The 23,830-nt window shown below is 40.8% G+C and overlaps 1 protein-coding gene and 1 non-coding gene across 4 annotated transcripts in view; both read right to left on the bottom strand.

Moving 5' to 3' along the window:
* The window catches only part of CEP295 (centrosomal protein 295), a 49,605-nt gene that overhangs the window by 6,597 nt on the left and 19,178 nt on the right, over positions 1-23,830 (bottom strand). For 2 of the 3 annotated variants that reach the window (XM_063127141.1, XM_063127142.1), the window contains exons 7-23: positions 21,717-21,857; positions 19,050-19,233; positions 17,809-17,967; positions 16,864-17,088; positions 14,820-14,923; positions 13,580-13,795; positions 13,282-13,382; positions 12,170-13,142; positions 10,717-10,900; positions 10,092-10,244; positions 8,850-9,056; positions 8,100-8,209; positions 5,747-5,894; positions 5,306-5,533; positions 4,032-4,186; positions 3,281-3,425; positions 1,330-1,994 (exon numbers count right to left, since the gene is read on the bottom strand). In XM_063127141.1, coding sequence (XP_062983211.1) covers positions 1,330-1,994; positions 3,281-3,425; positions 4,032-4,186; positions 5,306-5,533; positions 5,747-5,894; positions 8,100-8,209; positions 8,850-9,056; positions 10,092-10,244; positions 10,717-10,900; positions 12,170-13,142; positions 13,282-13,382; positions 13,580-13,795; positions 14,820-14,923; positions 16,864-17,088; positions 17,809-17,967; positions 19,050-19,233; positions 21,717-21,857 — 4,098 coding nt within the window. The remainder of the gene's footprint in view (positions 1-1,329; positions 1,995-3,280; positions 3,426-4,031; positions 4,187-5,305; positions 5,534-5,746; positions 5,895-8,099; positions 8,210-8,849; positions 9,057-10,091; positions 10,245-10,716; positions 10,901-12,169; positions 13,143-13,281; positions 13,383-13,579; positions 13,796-14,819; positions 14,924-16,863; positions 17,089-17,808; positions 17,968-19,049; positions 19,234-21,716; positions 21,858-23,830) is intronic. The other variant, XM_063127144.1, reaches the window with a different exon arrangement.
* LOC134399808 (small nucleolar RNA U2-19) lies at positions 6,201-6,284 on the bottom strand. Its single transcript, XR_010025519.1, has one exon. It is a non-coding gene; the product is annotated as a small nucleolar RNA U2-19 (small nucleolar RNA).

The raw sequence follows: 23,830 nt of genomic DNA on the forward strand, positions 1-23,830 counted from the left end.
GGCTCAATTCAGAAAACACGCTAGTCCATGCAGTGTGAAAACTCCACTCAATGGTTGAGATTTTTTAGAGATACTCCCCACACAACATGTTCTAACTCCACCGTTGTGTGACTGTGGGCTACTATGGAGTTCAGTAAAATCCATTGCGGCTTTTGATTGACAGTTCCTCCACCCTCTCTCCTCTCCTGGTCCTCCCAATGGTATCCCATCAGCCATTGCAGCAAAAAAACAATCCCGTTGGTTCTTCTAGAGCAGCATTCCCTCTTTTCGCCTCTATTATTATTATTATTATTATTATTATTATTATTATTATTATTATTATATTTATTTGTATCCTGCCTTTTGCCCAATGCTGGGCCTCAAGGCGGGCTTACAAAGTTTAAAATATACATGGGGGGGGGGAACAAAACCATAAACATTTAAAATACATAACAAAATTATAAGATATTAACGTAGATGGAGGAGCAGACTATTCTCCAAAGGCCTGCTGGAACAAAAAAGTTTTAGCCTGCTTCCGAAAGTCCATCAAGGAGGGAGCCAGCCCAGCTTCCCCGGGAAGAGAATTCCAGAGCACTGGAGCAGCCACCAAGAAGGCCCTCTCCCATGTTCCCACCAAGCGTGCCTGTGAAGAAGGTGGGACTGAAAGAAGGGCTTCTCCAAAAGATCTCAAAGCACGGGCAGACTCATAAGGGAGAATACGTTCTTTCAAATAACCTGGACCCGAACCATATAGTTGCCAGAGAACTCTGTAGCCAGTGGGAAAAGTCAACCCAACGCAATGGAAAACCACACGAAGCCCTCCATAAAACACAATGGTTGTGCAGGAACTCCCTCCTCTGCACAGCATGGATATTCTGCGTGGAGTGTTTTCCAAAAAACCCTCCACTATCGTTGCATGGAGTTTTCCCGCCAGACAACACATATCTCAACAGTGGTATAAAAACTCCACCATGGAGTTCTAAAACCACCATTGACTAACATGTTGTCTGAACTGAGCCTTAAGTCTCTCAAATGCAAACATAACTGAAAATACAAAAAAGTGTCTACTCAACACAAACAAAGGGGGAAGACTTGAGGACTTGTTAAGTGTCTCTCCATGAAGGGAGACTAAGTTGGTGAGAACATGGGACAAGACCTTCTCAGCACTCAGATCGTGAAACTCCCTCCCTAGGGGGATTGCATTAGCTCCTTCCTTGTTTGGTTTTAGGCGGGCTGTTAAAATTCTTTTTGTTTCACCTGGCATTTGATGGTAAATGCAATTCTGCTCTATGTTTGTAAAGTTTTTTCCCCCTCCATTAGCGCCAGACATGCAATTCTTTGTTCACTCACCCAGACTGGTCTGTTGCTTTGGGACAAACAGGAAACTGAGCTTTTTGCTTGGGTGGCGTTCGGATTTGATTGTTGATCCTTATCTAGCTCACAAACACTTTGCTGTACATAATTTTGTTCAGGATTGATTGAGATTTTGGAATTTATTTTATGAGGCAAACTCCACATTATCTCCGATCTTAGAGAACTTTCTTCTCCCACAGTATGTAAAGTACACTGAGAGAGATCAATTTCTACATCCCCATGCATTATTGCATTTTCAGTAAGCATATCATGCTCCCTGTTGGTTGATGCAGTAGGTAGTTCAACGAAGCACAGGTTCTCCTCTCTTGACCACATGTCCTCTTTCATGTCCTCTGTCCTCCCAACAGCATTTTTCATTGTACCATCATCTGGAATCAGCTGATAAAGTGAGCCGTGATCATCTACTGGAGTCAAACTACGAAAGTTTTCAACAGAAGAGTAGAGACTGACATTCTCATCACCTTCCAGTTCCTCACATTGTGCACTCCCAGGTGAAATATACGTACATTTCTCAATAGATGAACTTATTTCAAAGTTTTGTTCAGACAGACTGCTAAAGGCTCCAGGTTTATCAACACCCTGTCTAAGTTTGCTTAAGGCAGATTCCACAGGAAGATGTTCAAAAAATTCTTCAGCACCTGCTTGAAAAGCAAAAAAGCGTCAGACACAATTTCAGTGTGTGAGTGTTGATGTGTTTTACATTTATTTATTTATTTATTTATTTATTACATTTTTATACCGCCCAATAGCCGAAGCTCTCTGGGCGGTTCACAAAAATTAAAATCATCATAAAACAACCAACAAGTTAAAAATACAAATACAAAATACAATATAAAAAGCACAACCAGGATAAAACCACGCAGCAAAATTGATATAAGGTTAAAATACAGAGTTAAAACAGTATAATTTAAATTTAAGTTAAAATTAAGTGTTAAAATACTGAGTGAATAAAAAGGTCTTCAGCTGGCGACGAAAGGAGTACAGTGTAGGCGCCAGGCGGACCTCTCTGGGGAGCTCATTCCACAACCGGGGTGCCACAGCGGAGAAAGCCCTCCTCCTAGTAGCCACCTGCCTCACTTCCTTTGGCAGGGGCTCACGGAGAAGGGCCCCTGTAGATGATCTTAAGGTCCGGGTAGGTACATATGGGAGGAGGCGTTCCTTCAAATAACCTGGCCCCAAACTGTATATCTAAAATTTACATATTAGAAACACAGGGATCAGTCTTATACCAGGTTGACTATCTGTCCATCTAGCTCAGCCTTCCTCAACCTGGGGCGCTCCAGATGTGTTGGACTACAACTCCCAGGATGCCCCAGCCAGCTCTGCTGGCTGGGGCATTCTGGGAGATGCAGTCCAACACATCTGGAGTGCCCCAGGTTGAGGAAGGCTGATCTAGCTTATTATCTCCTCTGATAGGCAGTAGCTCTCTGGGTTCTAAGGCAGAGTCCTTTTCCATTGCCTACCGCCTTATCCTTTAACTGGAGAGGACAGAGATTGACCTTATGCTTCCAAAGCATGTACTCAATGACTGGGCTATAGTCCCTCCCTAAAATTGCGTAGGAGCTGATATTGTCTCTGAATCCCAGGTGCAAATGCCATAGAAACTATGAGACATCAGCAGGAAAGCCCACATAGCTAACAACTAATTTGTTGTCAAATGTTTATGCTAAGAATCGTTATATCTTCACCATCAGATTTGCCAAGGAAATCAATTATTGGGAGTTTCACTCAGAAGATCACAAGACCAAACTAGAAACCAAATGTAAAAGATTAAAAGAAATGGTCCAGTCCCTATTTATTTTATTTATTTATTACATTTATATACCGCCCCATAGCTGAAGCTCTCTGGGCGGTTTACAAAAAACAAAACAATTATGAGCAGATTTTGCCTCCCTGTCCTATGAGGGAAAATCGGCCAAGCAATTACCTTGCAGTTGCTCTTTTATCTCCTCACCAGCCTGTTCTGTAGGCAGAATATTGCTTAGTTTTCCTGTACTAAGAAATGAAAGGAGGTTGCTTCTTTCTTCCAAACTGGAAGCTGTGGATTCATGACTTTCAGATAAATCCAAACTCTAAGGATAGAAAAATGTGCAGTGGGAGGGGTTCAAAGTGTGTAATATATATTTACAATAACTGAGACATTCTAACTTTACTTTCGGTTAACATTTCTGTCAAGAAGCAAACTGATTACATTAATTCAGCCCTGTCACCACTGATCTCCCATCAAGTAAAGAAGAGGAGAAGGAGCTCCCAGACTGATTTCCCCATAGTTTTACTTTTCTTTTTATATATGATTATGGACCATGTGCAAATGATAACACTGACTGAATACCCTCCCCAATCCTATCAACAGACCATGCGCACAGTGCAGGAGCATGGCATACATGCTCTGAGCGCTGAACATGGGGACTTCCCTGTACCAGACTTCCGTGCTAGTGGTAGGGCAGAATCACAAGTGGGGGGAGGGGGAATCAAATTTTGCTTGTGGATCACTCTTGCTGGATTAGACACAAATACCACAGGCTCAGTTGTCCATTTGTCAAATTGCAAAGTACTTCAACGTTATGAATATAAAGAATTTTACACTACAAGAGATTTTGTGGGGGAAATCGTAAGTATTCACTAGTTTAACACTTCCTGTACAGGAAGCAATCGATTTCCCTACATTTCAAAAATACCTTGCTCAGGTCCTTGCTGTTGTAAGAGACTCTACACAGAGAAAGATGTGAGCAGCTATCAAAGTCAGGACTTGGTTCTAAAGGCTGAAAAAGCTCACGGTGGAAATTTGGAAAAGTTCTCTCAATCTCTGCAACATCAAGTCCAACTGCTGGATCTAAAAAAAAGTGTAAAGGGAATTTTGATTTACATTACACAGCAACCACAGTGTTTGACCATGATACCGCATGGACATTTAAAAAGAAATGGCTAAAAAAAAATCTCCTGAAGCTTTCCCTACTTCAAAGATGTTATTTCAGGAAAGCCTCACGTAATAGAGCATTCTCAAAAAGGATTTGGCTTGAAAGAGGAGAGCCAAACATACGCTGTTTTTCAAATATCTACAATACAACTACAAAACGTTGGCCAATCCCACCCGCTGTAAGAGAGGAACCAGATTGGTACTTCTGACCTCCAGCGGAAGAATGAAGGCCACTTACGAAATACTCAAGAATGGGAAAGAAAATTCAGTTCTTAATAAATACAAAATCATTCCCTCTCAATGCTTTTGCATTTCACTATTTCCCTGTTTCTAGTACATACGAACAGCCATGCTGGAAGAGACCAGTGGTCCAGCATTCTGTTCACGCAGTGGCCAACCAGCTGTCAACTAGGAACTCATAAGCAGGACATGGTGCAACAGCACCCTCTCACCCATGTTCTCCAGAAAGTGGTGTACATAGACATACTGCTTCTGATACTGGAGGTAGCATAGAGCCCTCAGGACTAGCAGCTGTTGATAGCCTTCTCCTCCAGGAATTTGACCAACCCCTTATTAAAGTCATCCAAATTGGTGGCCATCACTACGTCTTGTGGTAGCAAACTCTATGCACTTTGTGATGAAATACTTCCTTTTAACCTGTTGGTTGTTTTATTATGGTTTTAATTTTTGTCAACCGCCCAGAGCACTTCGGCTATTGGGCGGTATAAAAATGTAAATAAAATAAATAAATAAATTTATCTGTCCTGAATTTCCCTCCAATCAGCTTCATGGGATGACCCCTTTGGGTTCTAGTATTATGAGAAGGGGAGAAAACTGTTTCCCTATCCACATTCTCCATACCATGCATAAGTGTGTACACCTCTATCATGTTTGCACTTATACATCTTTTTTCCAAGCTAAACAACCCCAGCTGTTGTTACCTTCCCTTATAAGAGGGTTGCTCCAGCCCCTTAATCATTTTAGTTGTCTTTTTCTGCACTTTTTCATATATCTATATCTCTATATATAAAATACCATGGGAAGATATGTTGCTTAGCGATGACCAGCTGAAATCTCTTGTATATTTGTCTATGATTTGCTGAATTTTGCTTCCATTCAAGTGCACTGTTTCTCCAAAAGATAGATGTGAATCAGGAGTTTCTGCAGTATCATCCTGATTGTGAAGTAGAGAGACTGAAGGATCCCAAGAAGCGTTTGCATTCTCCTTCATGGGGGAACTAAAATGTTTGGTTGAAGACGGCTCTGGAACATACAACACAAACGATGCCTAATTTTATAAAGAATACTCTCAAAACAAGAAAATAAATGTTCCCACCTGCCACTCAAAGAGTTGTGCAACTGGTTTAAAATACCCTCTGGGTTGTGGAGGGAGTACCAGACTTTCATACGGAATACAGCTATGTAAAATATAAAGGCAGTACTAGCTCATTGTTTTTAGCTCCCAAGAAAATTTACCTGTACTGGCAAGATTTCTGTCTGGGCTGTCATTGCTTATAAATCTGACAGCAGACAGAGCAGATGAAGAGAAATAGCCACAGGCTACCTGTTTCGAATCCGTCTGTGGACTTAATGAACCAGGGGGCCAGGCTGCAGGAAGTGCGACCTAGGGCAAGAATACATATGCAAAACTATGAATAAAGATTCCATTATTCAACCTGCTTGAAATGGCAGCACATTTCATCCTGAGCTCAGATCAAGTGTAGAAACCTCCATGTATTCAACTGTCAGTACACGTCAGGTTCATCATTGCTCAGGAGTCTCTCTCTCTCTCTCTCTCTCTCACACACACACACACTTCCCACACACACACACTCCACAGTCACCCATTCAAATCCCACTCATAAATTAACTCACCAATGACACAATATCACACAAACTACCACACTCTCATAGTCAGGCTTGAATTGCTTCCCAGAACAGGGTATAAATCATGCACCATATAGACCAGCCGATCTTATAGGTGCTCAGATTTGGCTATTTCTCATCACGGAGTCTCTGAACAGGAGGCTCTCAGAGGAAGAGTAAAGCAATTCAAGACACCTGTGTGGCTATTTACTAATGGAAAACAAGTTACGCCTTTTCTAGTGTTAAGATATTTAACAGACTAAAATGCTGGTTTTAGAATTGTGAAACTATCAGAAACACAATGGGCAGGTTCGCAGGGCATGCTAAACCACCGTGGGTTGGTTGTTCGCTCGCTAACCTGGCAGACAATCGTGCGGTCTGCAGGTTGCCATGGCTTGTTTCCTGCTTCAGGTTTCCTGCTGGCTCCTGGCATGTATCCCAGGTGCTTTTGCAGCAGAACTGCTTGTTCCCTCATTCCCTACATCAGCACCCTTTCTGCAATTGGGTTGTGGCCCCTGAGGGAAACTCCCCTCTTCCTGCCACGTCAGACTGCCAAATGGAATTAATTTTCTAAGTACTTACCAATCCAGTAAGATGTTCACAACACTTGTGTGTGTGTGTGTGGGGGGGGGGGGGAGGTCTTGTACAAGTGCGCAAGAACGCTTGTCTGCTATTTAGCTCAGCATACCAACATCCCCCTCGTGTCAATATGTCCGTCAATGTCATCCTCCCTCAGTGCTTCCCTCAGTAGCAAATACCTTTCTTTGAAAGGCTGCTTCATATACTCCTGCAGTAATTACACCCATCCCCAAAAACAACTTCTTGTGCAGCTCCGCTAGCCGCTTTTGGCTCCTCCCACCCCTTCATGCTTGTTGCTTCCCTCCACTGGTCTCTGTTGTTAAGCCATCAGATATAATGTGGGCTACAGAGCAGTGAGTCAGATCGATAAAACCATGCAAATTTCATGGCAGAGCAGTAGAGCTGAGGAGAAAACCACACAGTTCCATGGCAGAGCAGTGAGGCAGGTCGCTAAAAATACATAAATTTTATGGCAGAGCAGTAGAGCTGAGGAGAAAACCACACAGTTCCATGGCAGAGCAGTGAGGCAGGTCGCTAAAAATACATACATTTTATGGCAGAGCAGTAAAGCTGAGGGGAAAATTATACAAATTTCATAGCAGCAGACTATGAAATTTCTGCACTTGGGCAAGACTGGAAAAAAAAAAAGGTTGCGAATGTGTTCATGACACTCTCCGGGGTCATTTTCTTGATGTATAGGAGCATGAGGTGGAGACGCTGACAAGGGTGAGGGAGACTGGTGGTAATACGAGGGAGAGCAAGAGTGGTGGCAGGGTTTTCACTGCCCTTGCCAAGTGCCTCCGTAGGCCTTTCCAACAAGCCACACTGAAGCCAGTGTGCCAGCTTTGAATATCGCAACAACACACCCTGAACAACCCATGGGTTCTCAGTTTGTGAAAAATAAGCCACCTTGCAAGAATCGCACCAGGTCTGGACATCATGACCACCCACCAAGGGTAGTCAACCATGGTAGGTTATCCTGTTGTGCAAACCAGGTCACTGCCATGCTTTCCAGATGATTTTATCAGGCCAGAACAAATGAGTGAAAATGTTTGCCTCTCCCTCATCTGAGGAGTTAAACAAAAATGGTGCTGGAATTCACGTACATATTAAGTAGTGTTGCTTTTATTTTATTTTTTTAATCTCAAATATTTTTGGAAATAAAAAGCAAATATGGCAAAGTTCTAGAGGAAACATGCAAAAACTATATAGGAGACAGCTATTCAGGCCTTAGATATCATAAAGAATAAAGTATGAATAGCGCTCACATTTACACTTCTACATAACAATATTTAAAATAAACAGTTTAGAAAAAAGGGAAGCAAGTTTGTTTAAAATAAGTGCTACATAAAACATAATATGTTAAACCCAAGTGGTGACTAACCGTACTATTTGGTTTAAATGAAGGGTCAGGATATGTAGCTACTCTGTTTCCAATATCAGCAGCATAACTGGGTAAACCTTGATCCGTAAGAATAAGTTCTCTGTAGTGGACTGAATACAAAAATAAAGCAGAAGGACTAAGTGCAAGAAAAGAGTTAGAAAACCATTATGTACCTGAGTTTAGACTTTAAGTGACAATAGCAGATTCCCCCCTCCCCCCAGAAACCCTGCCCACTTGCTAATTTCTGCCCAGGTTTACATCTATCAAAAAGTACACGCTTTACAGCTACTTCACAAACTGCAATCTCACTTGCACACACAGACGATGTCAATAGGTTTTGTAATTACAATCTTTGGAAGTACCACCTATACTTCAGTTTTGGAGTGCTTCCAAGGACTTAATTTTTTTTTTTTTTTACATCAAGACAGAAAGAAAACAACTCTTATCTAGAAGGCTTGGAGCCGAAAGTGTTTTTATTAACCATTTTATACATTATGATAGCAATTATAGGGGAAAATCCCCCGACAAGCTTGGCACTGATGGACAGAGCTCTAAATGGTTTCACAGCCCTATAAACATCTATTCCCTTTTACTGAAACTATGCCATCCACGTATCAAGTCTGAACAAAGTTATGCAAGAAGATGCTTTTAATGACCATGAATAAGCAGACACAGAATACCAGACTTGATGAGAAATCTAAACCACTTTCACTACAAACCATTCACACCTCAAAAGGTAACCCTTCTCACCTGAGTCACGGAAACCTCCAAGTTTCGAATCGTGCCATGATCCATGTAACTGGTCCTGGTTTTCACTAGAACTATGTTCTTCGCCATCAGCTGTAATTCTTAATATATCTGTTTCTTCATGGAGAGATTCATTTGGGCTTTTGCTAGACTGCCATTTATCAACACTGGAAGGGAGGAAAACCTCTCCAGTAAAAGATTCTCTGTAACCTGAAATTAGCAGTTGCTAGTTATTACAAGTTGAAACAGATAACTGGCTGAAGTTTTAGGATATATATTTTTTTCAATCAGAAAATGTACACTTGCTGAAGTTAACAAGAAAGGGATCTCTTTAGAAAATTGCTTTATTCACCAGTTCCTCTGCCCCACTAGGCTTTATGGGGACATGACCACATTTTTATTGCTTCCCTCTAACCCCTACTTAAAAATGGAGGATATAATTGTTTTACAGGAGTGATTATAGCTGGGCTTTTCTTTCAACCTTTTCTAAATTGCAGCAATTACTTAAGAAAATTAGTAATTACAGTTTCACAAGGAACCAATGCTTTTAAAACTGTGTTAAATGCTGGTGAGTATATTATTGATGATGCACAAAACCCAGCATTTATAAAACCTACCTCTTCCTTATTCTTCAGGTGAGTTTGGTCAGAACAAATTTAATTAATGGGTTAATATAGGGAGACACACTGGGGTGAGAACTGCATCCGAAATGCACACGTACACTATTGAAAGCCAAATCTGCTCCTTTTGCTCCTCCAGAAAGCATACTTTTCACGCACACCACACACGGCTTATATAACCAGTTCCCAAGCTAGCACAAGGCCTCCAGAAAAGAAGGGAGAGGAGAAGACGAGAACGCAAGAAAATGTGCATAGTAGTTGTGCAAACCAAGCCACAAGACCAATCTGAAAAACTTCACTGTTTCTCAGAGCACCTAGTACAGAGCTGGATAGAGAACAAAACACTCTATTTAGCACACAGTCAGGCCAGGGTACAGGAGAGAGTCCATGAAGGCAGGTTGGAGGGGAAGCGCTGCTGCTGAACACTTCCAGGCTAGATTTGCTCTTCACTAACTCAGAATCATGCTCTTGCAATTAAATGGTTTCTAACAGGATTAGGAAAGGTAGGAAGATTTGAGACCTTGTAGCACACTGGCAATTGACAAGCAGAAAGAGGATTGTGCTATACAACAAAAAGATACAGGAGGCGACAGCTTCTGATTAATGCTATATTTTTACAATTTACCTGTCGTGGAAAGTCTGCCACTCCTTGGTGTGTCAAGCTCAGGTATAATACTAAGTTCATGCTGTTCCAAATCAAGTCCTAGTTTTACTTTTGCCAAAGGTGGTTTTGAAAGTCTCCATTTCTGTTCTCTTCCCCACGTGTTTTGAAATGGCTCTGTAAGGTAAGCAGAATTTTAGGCCACCAGGAACTGGTGAGGAAGAAAAGTTAAAAGACTGAACTGTGCACTAAGCGATTCCCAGTTAAAATCTCACCTGTGCTCACTAAGTGGCCTTAGGTCTCTCTGCAATATGAGGACAACAATATTGACCTCTCTTACAGGGTTGTAAGGGTTAATGAGATAATGACCTGAACCCAAAAAGCTATTTTAGGCATGTCCAGGGGAAATTTATATTTTTATCCTTTGAGCATCAGACACCTGTGTCACAACAGAAAGTTGGAATCTCTTTCAGTTTCAAAAGCAGCTTGCCATGCAGTTGGTGAGCAGAGCTACTGTTTGAGAAACACAAGAACAAAAGTACCCCATCCCACTTGGGTGTGTAGAACTCATTATGGTTTCTTTGGAGCTATGCCAATGTATGCGAAGAAGAAAGCAGGGCAATATTCATGGCATTACAAGGACCCATACCAATGTGTTCAGCTGAACCAACGTTTTGAAACAGAACTTTATTCTCAGTACGGACGTTCACATCACCAGCGTGAACCTCTTCTCGGCTGCCGTCTTTTGCTTCTTCAGAAAGCAGAGCCAACAGACTGAGGCTGTTAGTTTCTTGCACCTGTGGCATCTCCCTGCGCGTGCTGGATTGTCCTGCCTGTAAAGAAGAATGAAGAGTGGCCAAGAGAAGTACCTTTTCCCATTGCAAGTTGTCACATATATTCAAAGGGAAGGGACGATTGTCAGCACAATCTTATGATGGTTTGCTTAGAAGTACGTTCTGCTGCACTTAATGGGAATTATTGCAGCCGCTAGAGATGACACGTTTTGGTCCAGGGGTTTCCAAAATACAAAGGACAGGCCGTATCCAATTCTGCTGCTCCGTTTCAATTATTGACGTTGCACTAGCATAAACAATCTCTAGCACAGCCTTCCTCAACCTGGGGCGCTCCAGATGTGTTGGACTACAACTCCCAGAATGCCCCAGCCAGCTGGGGCATTCTGGGAGGTGCAGTCCAACACATCTGGAGCGCCCCAGGTTGAGGAAGGCTGCTAGCACAACACTAATAGCATAATGCTAATGCAATGGGTTTTCTATGGAAAACCTTCACACCAGCATACACTATTGGTGTTGCGCTAAAGGCAATGGCATACGTGGAGTGGCAAAAGTGGATAGCACTGAATAAACTCTATCTCTGAATTATGGTCGCATTCACAGGGATTTCAAAGTAACTCTATGAATACAAATGCATGGATGAATAAGCAATCCACACTAAAAGGCTAAGGTTGCACAACTGTTCTTCTATATATGCACTGAAAAAGGGAAGGTTTTTGTTGCTGTGGTTAATGTTTTAAAGTGTTTTAAACTAATAATCTCTCACTGCTGCAAATCTCTTATGTTAACAGTTATATATTCCACTTTTATTATTCCCGATTTCCCAACTGGTAAAATTAAGATATATTGGAGTATGTTGAGGTCCAGACACTTTCAGCTCTACTCTAAGATTATTTAAATAAAGGCATTTAATTTTATCAATATAGCAAAAACAATATAGTTTTATGTGCTAAAATACGCATTACACATTTCATATTCTTAAATTAGTTAAGTTTAGGTTTGATGCTAGTAACTACTAATTTAAGATAGATCTCAATGTTTCCCAAAATGTCATTTTTCATGGAAACGTGGGGGGAAACAGCTTTCCCCATTCTAGCTTCATAATTTGAAGAAATCTTTCATCTCTAGACAAGAATTGACTGAAACGGTGGCAAGGAAAGTTAAGCAATCTTGAGAATGTACTACAGAAGCAAAGTGGAGTTCTTAATCCCCATTAACAATTGAGAAAAGGAATTTAGAGAGAACTTCTTATTCTGAATTAAACTGAAAAAGGGCCAGCATGCCTCTTTGGCAGGCCCTTAAAAGCATTACCTGTTTAAGAAACTCTTTTAAAGCTTCTTGCTGCTGCTCCATTTGCCGTTTCAACTGAGCATGCTTCTGCATAAGCAGGTCCTCTTGTATCCTCTGCCGAGAAAGGAGAGCTTCCCGTTGCTCGTCTAGCTGCTCCTGCAGTTCTTTCAAGTGCTCTTGCTGAGCTTGGATGTTCTCAGAGGAAGCCAGCATTCTATCCCTTAATTCCACTATATCAGAACAACCAGAGAAGGATCCACTTCTATTTTTTAATGGAAAGGGTTCCTGGGTCCTCCCAGCCTCACTTGCTACTGGGGAAGGCAAGGAAAAGACAGACTGCAAAGGATCAGTTGTTCTTAGCCTACTCTCAGTGGGTACATGTTGATGCTTTAAGGGTGTTGGGAGAAGGCTCTGTTCTACCAGAGGTGTATGAGGCACCAATTTATCAGAGCAGATTGTTTGTGAAGGCTCAGTAGAATTGTCTGCAGGGAAAGCAAATTGGACATGCTGCGTGTGTGTCACGGGTTGAGTTGTAACAGAAGTATCCCTCGGCTTGAGCGTTGGTGGTCCTGGAATCTTGTAAAATTCCAATGATGGCGTTGCAGAAGTCCCTGCTGCACTCAGTTTTTCCTTCTCTGGATGTGAACAGGAATTCTGTTTCAACTGAAAAGGCCTTTGATTCACCTGGGTACCCACAGACTGAGCCTGTTCCCCACTGTCAACATCAGGCCTTCGCTCTTTGTTTTTCTGCTCCAATGGCAGTTTTGAATACTCAGCTGGCTCTTGTACAGGAGCCTTCTTAGATGGCTGATTAAGTCTCTGCAACATATCAAACCTTTGTAACTGCAATGAAGGTTCAGGAATAGAATGTAGATGCACGTGTCTCTCAGCAGGTCCTAATAATGCTGTAGAAACTGATTGGTATCTTTGTTTCAGCTTGTTCTGATACTCAAGTAAATGTTTTCTGGCTTCTTCAACTGAGTCTCTGTGCATCCTAAAACAATATACACATATACGTATATATATTTATTAATTGAGCAGATAACATTTTTCAGGAGCAGAACAACATTCCAATTGCCAAAACAGTATCAAACAGGCTATCCCAGAATCCCAATTTTGACAGAGAAAAATACCTGTTTTGCATTAGAAGATGCTGCTGATATTCACGAATCATCTGTACATGGTCATCCTCTTTAGAACTGCTGGCTGCCTGTGTTCCAATGGGAGTATCAGACTAAAGAGAAATTAAATGAAGTATCAAAGGCTATTCAATAAGTAATTCTCTGCTTTTCTGTGGATCACATTATTTTTTGTTTCAAAGGCAGAAACAGTCATAACATACCAGTGTTTGTTGCCCGGGGGGGGGGGGGGGGATTGCAGAGCCCAGGATGGAGAGCCAACCCTATTTTCATAGCAAATTTTCAATTTTACCTTTGGTTCTACTGTCTGATGATGGTGTACAACAGGGACAACATTCATCTGTTCTGTTTGGGATTCTTGATCTTTCTTCTCTTGCTCTCTCTTAACTTCCTGCTCCTGATGCTGTATTTGAGCCTTCAGAAGATCAACCTCCAGACGTATTTTCTGCTCTTCAATTTGCTGAAGCAATGCCAACTGCTGCTGCTTTTGGCGCTCCAGCCATTCAATCTAGTGAAATGAACATGAGTTTACTGTGTTAATGACAGGATGAATCCATTGTCTCAAATAGTACATGGTAAACCTCCCATTACATAAATTCCTGGACAGAACACCAACTTCTTTACAAGTATTAATCTGGGTAGATTAAAGGACTATTTACTGCAAGGTTTGACACAGGACTGCGTGAGAAGCTGGTAAATTTTGCTAGTCATCAGGAACTTCATGTAATCAATGAAACATTCACTACAAATCCTGCAACTGAACACTTTATGGTAATAACATGCAGAAGACGCGAAGTTTACAGTAAAGCTCTGTATTGTATGTGTTGCAAAGCGGAGTGAATATTGATTATACACAATATTGCGGTGAAGTAGTTACAGTCAGTTTTACTATGGCTTATTGATAATATGTTCAAGAAGAAGAGGGGAGAAACCTGCAAGTTAAATTAAAGCTACATTGGATATTTGAACTTGATTTCTGTACTTCCTTGGCTTTGTAATCGTCTTGATTTTCAAACTGTGGAAATGCAAGCTCACATTAATAGGTGCTCATGATTGTTAGAGGGAGAAGTCTATCAATTTTGTAGAATTCCCATTCCTTTTACCCCTCATATTGCAGAGCAGAGTTAAAGCTCTCCTGCAGGCCATTATGGGCAGTAATTACTTGCTTTCGATTTTCCTTCTCTTTTTTTTAATTATCCTGACCTTCAGCCTTAACTAAATGTTAACTGTGCTTTAACTTAATACTCCGACATTCGATTTCCTGTGTTTCTGAGAAGTTAGATACCAGTGACTTAAAAAACCCATTTTAAATTAACAATTTCCAGGTAATACATACTACTAAATGAAAAGTACTATCTTACAACAGGATATATTCAAGTTAAGACATTCTTTTCTGCAACTCAAGCAGAATTAAAGAATTGTGATCATTCGAAGAGTAACATCTTATGTTAAATGTTTCAAAGATGATGTTAAAAAGGCAATACACGTTACAAAAGAGAACTGACTCTCCATAGATTTAAAAGTAGCTGTACCTGGTTTTGTCTTTCAGCTTCCATTCTCATTTTAGTTGCTCCTTCTTGTGGATTTAGAACTGCATTTCCAGCAACAACAGTTAGGTCCAATATTTCTGGAAACTCTAAAGGGATATATATATATATAAGCAAATTTCAAACAGACAGAATACTCGTAAGACAAGTAAACATCTGGAAAATTGACAGAAAAGGAAGATTTGAAGAACTTAATAATGGAGAATGACCTTGAACCTGAATTCTGTCTATGGATCTCCCTAAGGGAAGCCCATCATATTGAGGCTTAGCAACCTTTGGGAGGAATCCTCATCCCTTCTCCTTCTCTTCCCCTACCATCCCTTGCACATTTGAACATTCTACAAGAAACTACTTATTTCTCAGTAGTCTTGCTCAGATGTAATTCTAAACCACAGATTAGCATTAAGAGAACAACCCACAAGGAGTCTTATATTTGCATATTCCTTGCAATGAATCTGTGGAGGAGTTTAAAACCAAAATAAACTTCGGTTAATCACACCATAGTTCATGATGCTGGCTTGTTTCAACTAACCATAGTTAAGATTAACCACAATTTGATATATGGGCAACATCAAATTCTTGCTAAGAGCCACTATGACTTGGAAAGCTTTGGTTCAAATCCTTGCTCAGCGAGGAATTCACTGGATAGCCTTGGACCAACAATTCTCAGCATCGTGAGGGGGAAAAAATAGGATAACTCCCATGTATGCTTTCTAGAGCTCCTTAGTATATAACAGGATATGTGTAATAAAAATAAAAGAAAGGTGTAATCATTTATGTTTAACTGGGTAAGATTTCATCACAAAGATTTCCTATCCCCTCCCCTATAGCTAAGTACATTTCATAAGGCAATACACTCAAAGAAGTAAATAAAGAGAGGTAGACAAGAAGGCCTGGATAATCTTAAGCAGCTTCACAAACCAATTTAGTATAACCTAATAACTCACAGCTCAAACAAATGGGAGCTCTATAGACATTAACAAATCAAATGGACAAACTGAAGGCGTCTGTGATTATAAGCAATTATGATAGTAAAGGTTAAACAGGGAATGTTTTCAGTATCCCTTTACCCACATTTAACATGGCTAGCTGGGCAGCCATTCATCAAGGCACCTGCTTTAAGAGAGAAGACTGTATGGAGTAGAACAGCCTTTCTCAACCTGGGGCGCTCCAGATGTGTTGGACTGCATCTCCCAGAATGCCCCAGCCAGCAGAGCTGGCTGGGGCATTCTGGGAGTTGTAGTCCAACACATCTGGAGTGCCCCAGGTTGAGAAAGGCTGGAGTAGAAGAACTGTAAGTCTTTTCTTACTGATTCAGAAATTAGGAGGGAAATGCAAGGATTTGTGCTAGTAGGAAGTAAAGCACGCTAAAGAATAATCTAGTTTTGTGATCAAATAAAACTCTCCCAAAAATGCCATGTAAATTACATATAAAATCTTAAGACCCAGGTTCACTGGCTGGAGGATAGGATAGGATTGTGGAGGTGCCCATCCATTGGCACAGAGGAGCTCCTCCGGCAAGGGTGGGGGCTACCCAACCCAAAGGCCGCAGTGATGCCTGGGAAAAGGTCTTCAAGTATAAATCGACCACAGGCAGCAATAGGCCCCGAAATGGAGTGTTCTGAAAGCAGGGCTGGGGCAGTTTTGGATCCACTGGATTTCAATGACAGGTGTTTGTTTGTTGTTTGCATGTTTGTTTTTAAAGGAAACTGCCAGGAGAAAATCAGGCAAACCCCTGCCCCAGACACGTATCACACCATGGCCACTTGTGGGCTGGCATGGCTCCAGATGCCATAATGGCTCTGTGGCGGACTTCCCACTCCTGTCCCACTTACGACTGCGCTGTTAACCACTCTCTCTTATGGTACTAGCATTACATCGAAGATGTTGTCCAGATGATATACTGGTCAAGATCCAAAGAGCTGCTTAGGGTCACACAAGGGGACTAATTATTTATCATTATGCTCAGTTATCATTATGCTCAGGTCAGGTTTCAAGACCTAATTGCAGAAAGTCACACAAAACATACCTTTGGCTTCAGGAACAGGACCAGACTGAGTTTCATATTCAGGTTCTGATTCACACAATCTTCTCTCTCCACTAGAAATTATTCCTGACTCAATTGTCCCAAATTCACTTGGAACCTCTGGTTCACATTTTGATGTCCACTGGTCTTTTTGGTTCCTGATCTTGTTTAGCAATTTTTTAAGAGCTAATTTTGGTTGAGGCTGAGGTGCCTTTTCTACTTCACTACCTAAAATAAAAATAAAACACAAATTACAAAAACAACCATGAGAGCAAGAAACCTATTTGCAGCGGCACAAAAGTGTTTTGACTGTATAGAAAATGTGTTATGTAGGATTGCACAAGAATCCATTGCTGAAAGTGGCCAGCAACAACAACAAAAATTAACACAAACCATCATAGCAGGATAGAAATTTTAAAAATAATAAAACGGAGGTTCTTTCCATCTTTATTTCTGAAGGGCTTACGCGAATCCAGAGTGTGTTCAGTTAAGTCCCTGGCTCATGGACCTGCATTCATTCCAGTGACACATAAAGCACAACTTCCAAATTTACAAAAACAGCCAACACTTGTGTGTCAAATAGACTGAATTTTACTCTCATAATTTAGAAATCAAGGGCCATCTTTCTTTCAACTAACCAAGATGAAAAGCTTACTAACCTACTCTGCTATGCCATATGCACCTTTCTCCTCTGACATGTGCACCCCTGGACTTGACTGCTCCATTGTATTGCACATTTCTCCATTTCAGGCCACAAGGTTAAGTGGCGAATCTGAAAGTAATAGTTATACACCAGTGTTTGGGAACATATGCCTCACTATTCATACTCATTAAACCCTTTGACAGCTAGTTTAGACTATTTTATAAAGTGTTCACTAGTGACAATAACTGGCATGCAAATGGTGATTAGTGAATATTAACACTAACTAGTTTAGAAATCTCTCTTACCACCCAGCTCACTGTCTTTCACCTCATCCCCCAGTCTTGGTGGCACCTCAGAAACAGAACCTGGCTCCTGAGAGAGCTCCAGCTCATCATCTTGAGACTGATCAGAGAAGGTCGGCAAGGGCTGTGGATCGAGGTGCAAAATAAGGTCTCCCTTCATTTCTGTGTAAAGAAATTAAGCTGCATGAAATCAATACGCAACATTCTGTATTGTAAATTCTAATCCTAGAGAAAGTATGCAGCAGACTTCTAAGAACAGTCTTTATTCGCACAATGCAATGACAGGGAAAAACAGTATAAACTGCAAGATGTTCTATTTCAGTCAGTTTAAATTCAGAAGAGCAACCATTTCTCTTACTACTGAGGCAACCTGTAATGAACTTTTCAGTGTTACAGTAGCTTCAGTCATCCGCAAACTACAAACACTGTGTGAACAACAGGCCTGCCAGAATTCATCCTAAATATCACATTTAAAATAAAAATGTAAAATGCCAGCCATCTAAGAAAGCCTCAGATTCCAAATTGGAATAAATTTTGAAAGCGTAAACCAGTGCATTAGAAACCAAGTACACTTCTTGTGATAGGGAAACTAAATACTCTGTGATGCTCTGTTTGGAAAAGTCATCCCATTCAATATGAGGAAACTAATTCAATTGGTTTGAATTGAAAGCTAGTGACTCCAGGTTAGCCCTAAAAGAATCCGAACAACTGTAATGGGAATATTCTATAGTGTGCATTGTGGACTTAAGGTGAGATCCCCCAAATCAATGCTGGTGTGACGCTTTCCATGGAAGTTGGAAGAGTCCCTGAGCAAAATCCACTGAAGTAGCTAGAGACTGCAAAGAAGCAATGCTTAGCAGACTATATCCATGATCAATTAAATCCGTGGTTTTCAAACTTCCTGCCTTCTAGGGACCCTTTCTGCACCAATTTGTCTGTTAAAGAACCCTGAACATCTGCCATGGAAAAAACACTGCATTTCAGAGGTTTCTAGTGCACATTCCAGAGTATCCATTCATTTCAACTGAGGCACTGACCAGGCCTGCTGGATTTCACCATTGCCCTGTGCAATATAGAACATGCCCAATTCACCAAAAGATGAGTAGTGATGAGCAAGCTGTCTTTTAGGGATGCTTGTCTGCCATTATTGATTTTGTCATTAAAGAACTCCAATAAGATTTGAAAGAAATCTTTGGCTTCTCCAGAACACAGTTAGAAAGCCACTTATTCTAAACAATACTCACTCCTGTCTCCAGTATACATGTCTTCAAAGGCACACTCCAGCTCCCTCTGCCATTCTTCCTTGAGTTCCACACGCCTGTAGGCTGGTTCAAACAGCTGAGGAGGCATCTGGGCAACGATCTGTCTTCTGCGAGCAAGGTCCATATTCTGCATCTGTTCAAGCTCTTTCATTAGCTTTTCCCTGTCCTTTAAGGCAGAGAAACGTTCAGTTAAAAGGCTGTCATTCAAACCCACCCATTTTATCTGACATAACAAACATACTTTTCAATTACTATGACTATTGCTTTATGTTGGGTATTTCTCATGACTCAATCAGTAGTTATGAATTTTCATGAAGTCGCTGCAGCTGGAAAAATCATGATTCAAATTAACATGTATATTCCACCTTTTCTGCTAAAAAGCCATCAAAGCAGCGCACAACAATTTAAAACAATAAAATCTTGGAAAATAAAAACAAGTAAAATAAAAAAAGTAAAAATGATAGGTAGACAGTGAGAGATTCTATATGTGAACCGCCCAGGGAGCTTCGGCTGTTGGGCGGTATAGAAATGCAAATAATAATAATAATAATAATAATAATACACACGATACATAGGAGAATGCAAGATATCCATGCCATTGAGTACAAATGATTTTGTTGAGGTCACTGCTAAATATACAGTTCAAAGGCAACTGCAGTTTCTTTTAAAAGGTGGATTGTGCCCTATTCCAGCATGATTTAGAGTCTAAAGAAAGACTTTTATTAGTCATATATCATTAAGAAATGTCAGCTTCAATTTTGATGATTTTCCTGTATAATTTCGGAAGGCATATATTGTTAATTGCTACTTAAAATGAAATATTAATGGTTTCCTTCCTCCACAACATCAGGTGCATTAAAATTACATTAAGTATTCAGGGAAGACAAGCCCATATTATTTTTTTTAGTACCTCAACTTTCTAGTGTGTCTGCTGAATTAGCAAAGTGCACCAATAAATAAATCCCTAATGCAGGAAGCTGAGAATTATTTAAACCTACATATTTAAATAAATTTAGAGCAGAGAGAACAAGGGCTCTTATATGCCAAACAGTGATATTTCTAAATGAAGTCAGATGTATATTCTTCTTGGTATGTCAGGTCAGTTAGTGAAGCATTAGAAGATGATGTCCAGATTTTTACCTGTCTTACATATTAGCCTGTTTTCCTGATTAAAAAAGTGTATTGTTTTATAGACATATTCTAGAGTGATTTTCAGCACAGAACACTTCAATTTATTTTTTGACACATCGGCTTGGATCCTGAGTACTGTGAGCAGGAAGAAGCTTAAGATAATGGGACTTCTCTGTCTGAACCTCCCCTTGCTTGCAGAAAAGCCTCTACAGGGGGTTGAGGGACTACCCTGAAAAGTGTGAAAAGAGGTGTGTGGGGCTCTAAGGAAGGCAGGAATTGCTCAAAATTGGGTGAAGTCACTCTCCAGAAAGTTTTTTGAGGGAGGAGGAGGGGACAGAAAAGTCCCCTTCTGCAAACTTTATCCCACTTGCAGTATACTAAATAAACAATTATATTTATGTTAAATCTGTATGTATATGTAGACATGAGCAAACATATATTCTCTGAAAGTAGGCCATGTTAAAAAGAGTTCTAACTATATTTTTAAGTTTATTTGTGATTGATAACTGGCAAATAGAGGGAGAAAACGTGGAGGCAGTGACACACTTTGTATTTCTGGGTGCAAAGATTACTGCAGATGCTGACTGCAGCCAGGAAATCAGAAGACATTTACTTCTTGGGAGGAGAGCAATGACAAATCTTGATAAAATAGTTAAGAGCAGAGACACCACACTGACAACAAAGGTCCGCATAGTTAAAGCAATGGTATTCCCCGTAGTAACCTATGGCTGCAAGAGCTGGACCATAAGGAAAGCTGAGCGAAGGAAGATAGATGCTTTTGAATTGTGGTGTTGGAGGAAAATTCTGAGAGTGCCTTGGACTGCAAGAAGATCAAACCAGTCCATACTCCAGGAAATAAAGCCAGACTGCTCACTTGAGGGAATGGTATTAAAGGCAAAACTGAAGTACTTTGGCCACATAATGAGAAGACAGGATACCTTGGAGAAGAGGCTGATGCTAGGGAAAGTGGAAGGCAAAAGGAAGAGGGGCCGACCAAGGGCAAGATGGATGGATGATATTCTGGAGGTGACAAACTTGACCTTGGGGGAGCTAGGGGTGGCAACGACCGACAGAAAGCTCTGGCGTGGGCTGGTCCATGAAGTCATGAAGAGTCGGAAGCGACTGAACGAATAAACAACAAACTTGCAAATATGTAGTTAATAACAACCTCTTCATCCATACCTTAAAGAGTATATGTTTCATCAATCTTATGGCCTCAACTGCCAAACCTTACCTACCTCGAGGGCTGAATTACTGCAGCGTGGCTTTTTAAATGTTCAACTATTTTTCATCTTTGACAGTGGAAAGAACATTGTATAGTATAATTCTCAAAACTAAGGTTAAGCACTATGAGCACTTTAAGGGTACGAACTTTAAACAATTAATTATTCCAGAACCTTTCTAGAAAGAGGTTAGTAGATTCTAATTTGAATTCATTAAATAAACAATACAGTTTGGTATTATATCTCATTTCAGTACTTCCCAGTTGAAGGGACACAGTGTTTCTACTTTGCTTACTCGTGCCAGAAGAACCTTCTTCAAGGCATGCTTCCCTCTCAGACGAGCTTTTTCCGCCTGCTCCCTTCTTTCTCTTTCTTCTTCTTTTTGTAATTCTTCCTTCCGTTTGGCTTCCTCCTCAGCAAGCAACCGAGCATCTGGCTAGCAGTCAACCAGCAACAAGTTAGCAATATCTAGTACTGCGGTGTCTTCAAACAGAGCCAACATCAAAACTATAGTTCTGTAGATAAAAGCTGTCAAACCCCCCCATAATTGGGGAACAAATTCCCCATCCCAACTACCCGAGAGTGGCACCCATACTTCCACCAAGAATGTGTCACTTCTGTATGAATTCAACTTGAATTAGACACTAACGTTTGGTGGTGAGGCTGAGGATATTTTATATATATGTTACAGGTCTGGTGGATAGTCAGCAGCTTCCTAGTGCTGAAGTTAGTACAATAATTTGTATGCGGTGTATTAAGATGCCATAGAATGTAGTGGGAACCTCTAAAAGACGGTGTAAGCGCCTTGGACGCTTTAGCATGGTATTCCTGCTATCAGTGTAGGCCAATAAAAATCTGCTGGTAGAGGATTATATAAATGTGGAATAGTGGGAAAGAAGGAGATACTAAGAGACACAGAGGCTGTTTCTTTAAAGAGTGGCTTGACTGGCTGGAGTGCTAGGCGCTGTTCATCAATAGACATGCATAGTAACTAGGGTGAAATAGGTGGTTCTTTGTCTACCATATTGCTCATCTTATTGTGGACCTCTAGGACTTACTATCTGGGTTCTATGACCTAGCCCACCAAAGGCACAAAAACATTTTTCACTTTTACTGAATAAGTAGGGATGCATTTCGTCAACAGCCTGTGTCAGGGGTGTTGAACATCTTTCAGTCCAAGGGCTGAATATGATTTTGGAAAAGCTCTTGGGGGGGGGGGGTGCATTCCAGTGCTGGGCGGGGCCAAAGGCAAACAGGGTGGGGCCAAAACCATCCCGCATATTATGACAGTTTTGTCCTTGCCTTGGGATTCTATGAGATGGAATGCCAAGGATTTTTGGGGGCCCTAGACCACCAGGTAACCACTCCTACTCAATTTTCCCCAGGACAAGGTGTCACCAAGAAATGCAGTTTCTTTTTACTGCCTTCTGGTATTAGACACACAGGCCATGTTCATACAACACGCTAAGTTACCCTGTGAATAAGCTACACAGTGTGAGTTGTTTGTGGAACAACGCACTGTGTGCCTGACAGACAATCGGGCTTACTGTGGCTTGTTTCCCCTCAGTCCTCCAGGCAGTATCTCAGTGCCTTCATGGCAGAACCCATCTTGTCTGCCCATCCTGCCCCTGCTCTGATCGCAACCACTTGTTGTTCCCTGCCTTTCTATTTTAATTTTTTGTGCCGTTTGTGCATTGTCACTGGAGAGGGAAGCTTGAATGAGATCGGGAAGAGCAGCAATTTTTTTGGCCAAGCGGCTCTATGCCTGATCACTGCAGCCCACGATAAAAATGCTCTCCTGGGTTTGGACGACAAGACAACCAAGTATCGTGCAAACCTAGTCGCAATGCTTTAGTTCAGTAACAACTCTTTGAGATGAAATTTTGACTTTTCTGTCTTTAACTTATTTTAACTACTTATTTTAACTACTTTAACTACTTATTTCAAGTAGATCCCTAGTACAGGATAAACAGTAACACTAAGCACACGATGCAAAAAAAGTCAAAATCAAAACATTAAGATACATTTCCAGGAACAAGGCTTATGAAGAGCAAAACACTTTAGTAAATAAGGCATTTACCAGTTTTCCCAAATCATGCAAAGAAAATACGTTCTCCCATGGAGAATTGAAATCTATTATCACTGGACTGCCAAGTATTTTTACATGCGTTCATCTGTTTGCATACATTCAGATTTTTTGTTTCCTTTTAATATAATGCAAATATGAACACATTACTAAATCTACTCTAAAAATCTTTATCTCCTCATCTCAAAACCAGATTTCTAGCTACAAAAACATTTTGGTGAGACAATATCCTTGATCATTGTAATATGCAATTGATATGTCAGTGACAAATGAATTGTCTCAAAATAGCTGTATTTGTGTTTTAGTCCAGGAGATGTTTCCCA

Source organism: Elgaria multicarinata, chromosome 5 (genome assembly GCF_023053635.1).
Source record: "Elgaria multicarinata webbii isolate HBS135686 ecotype San Diego chromosome 5, rElgMul1.1.pri, whole genome shotgun sequence".
Taxonomy (NCBI): Eukaryota; Metazoa; Chordata; class Lepidosauria; order Squamata; family Anguidae; genus Elgaria; species Elgaria multicarinata.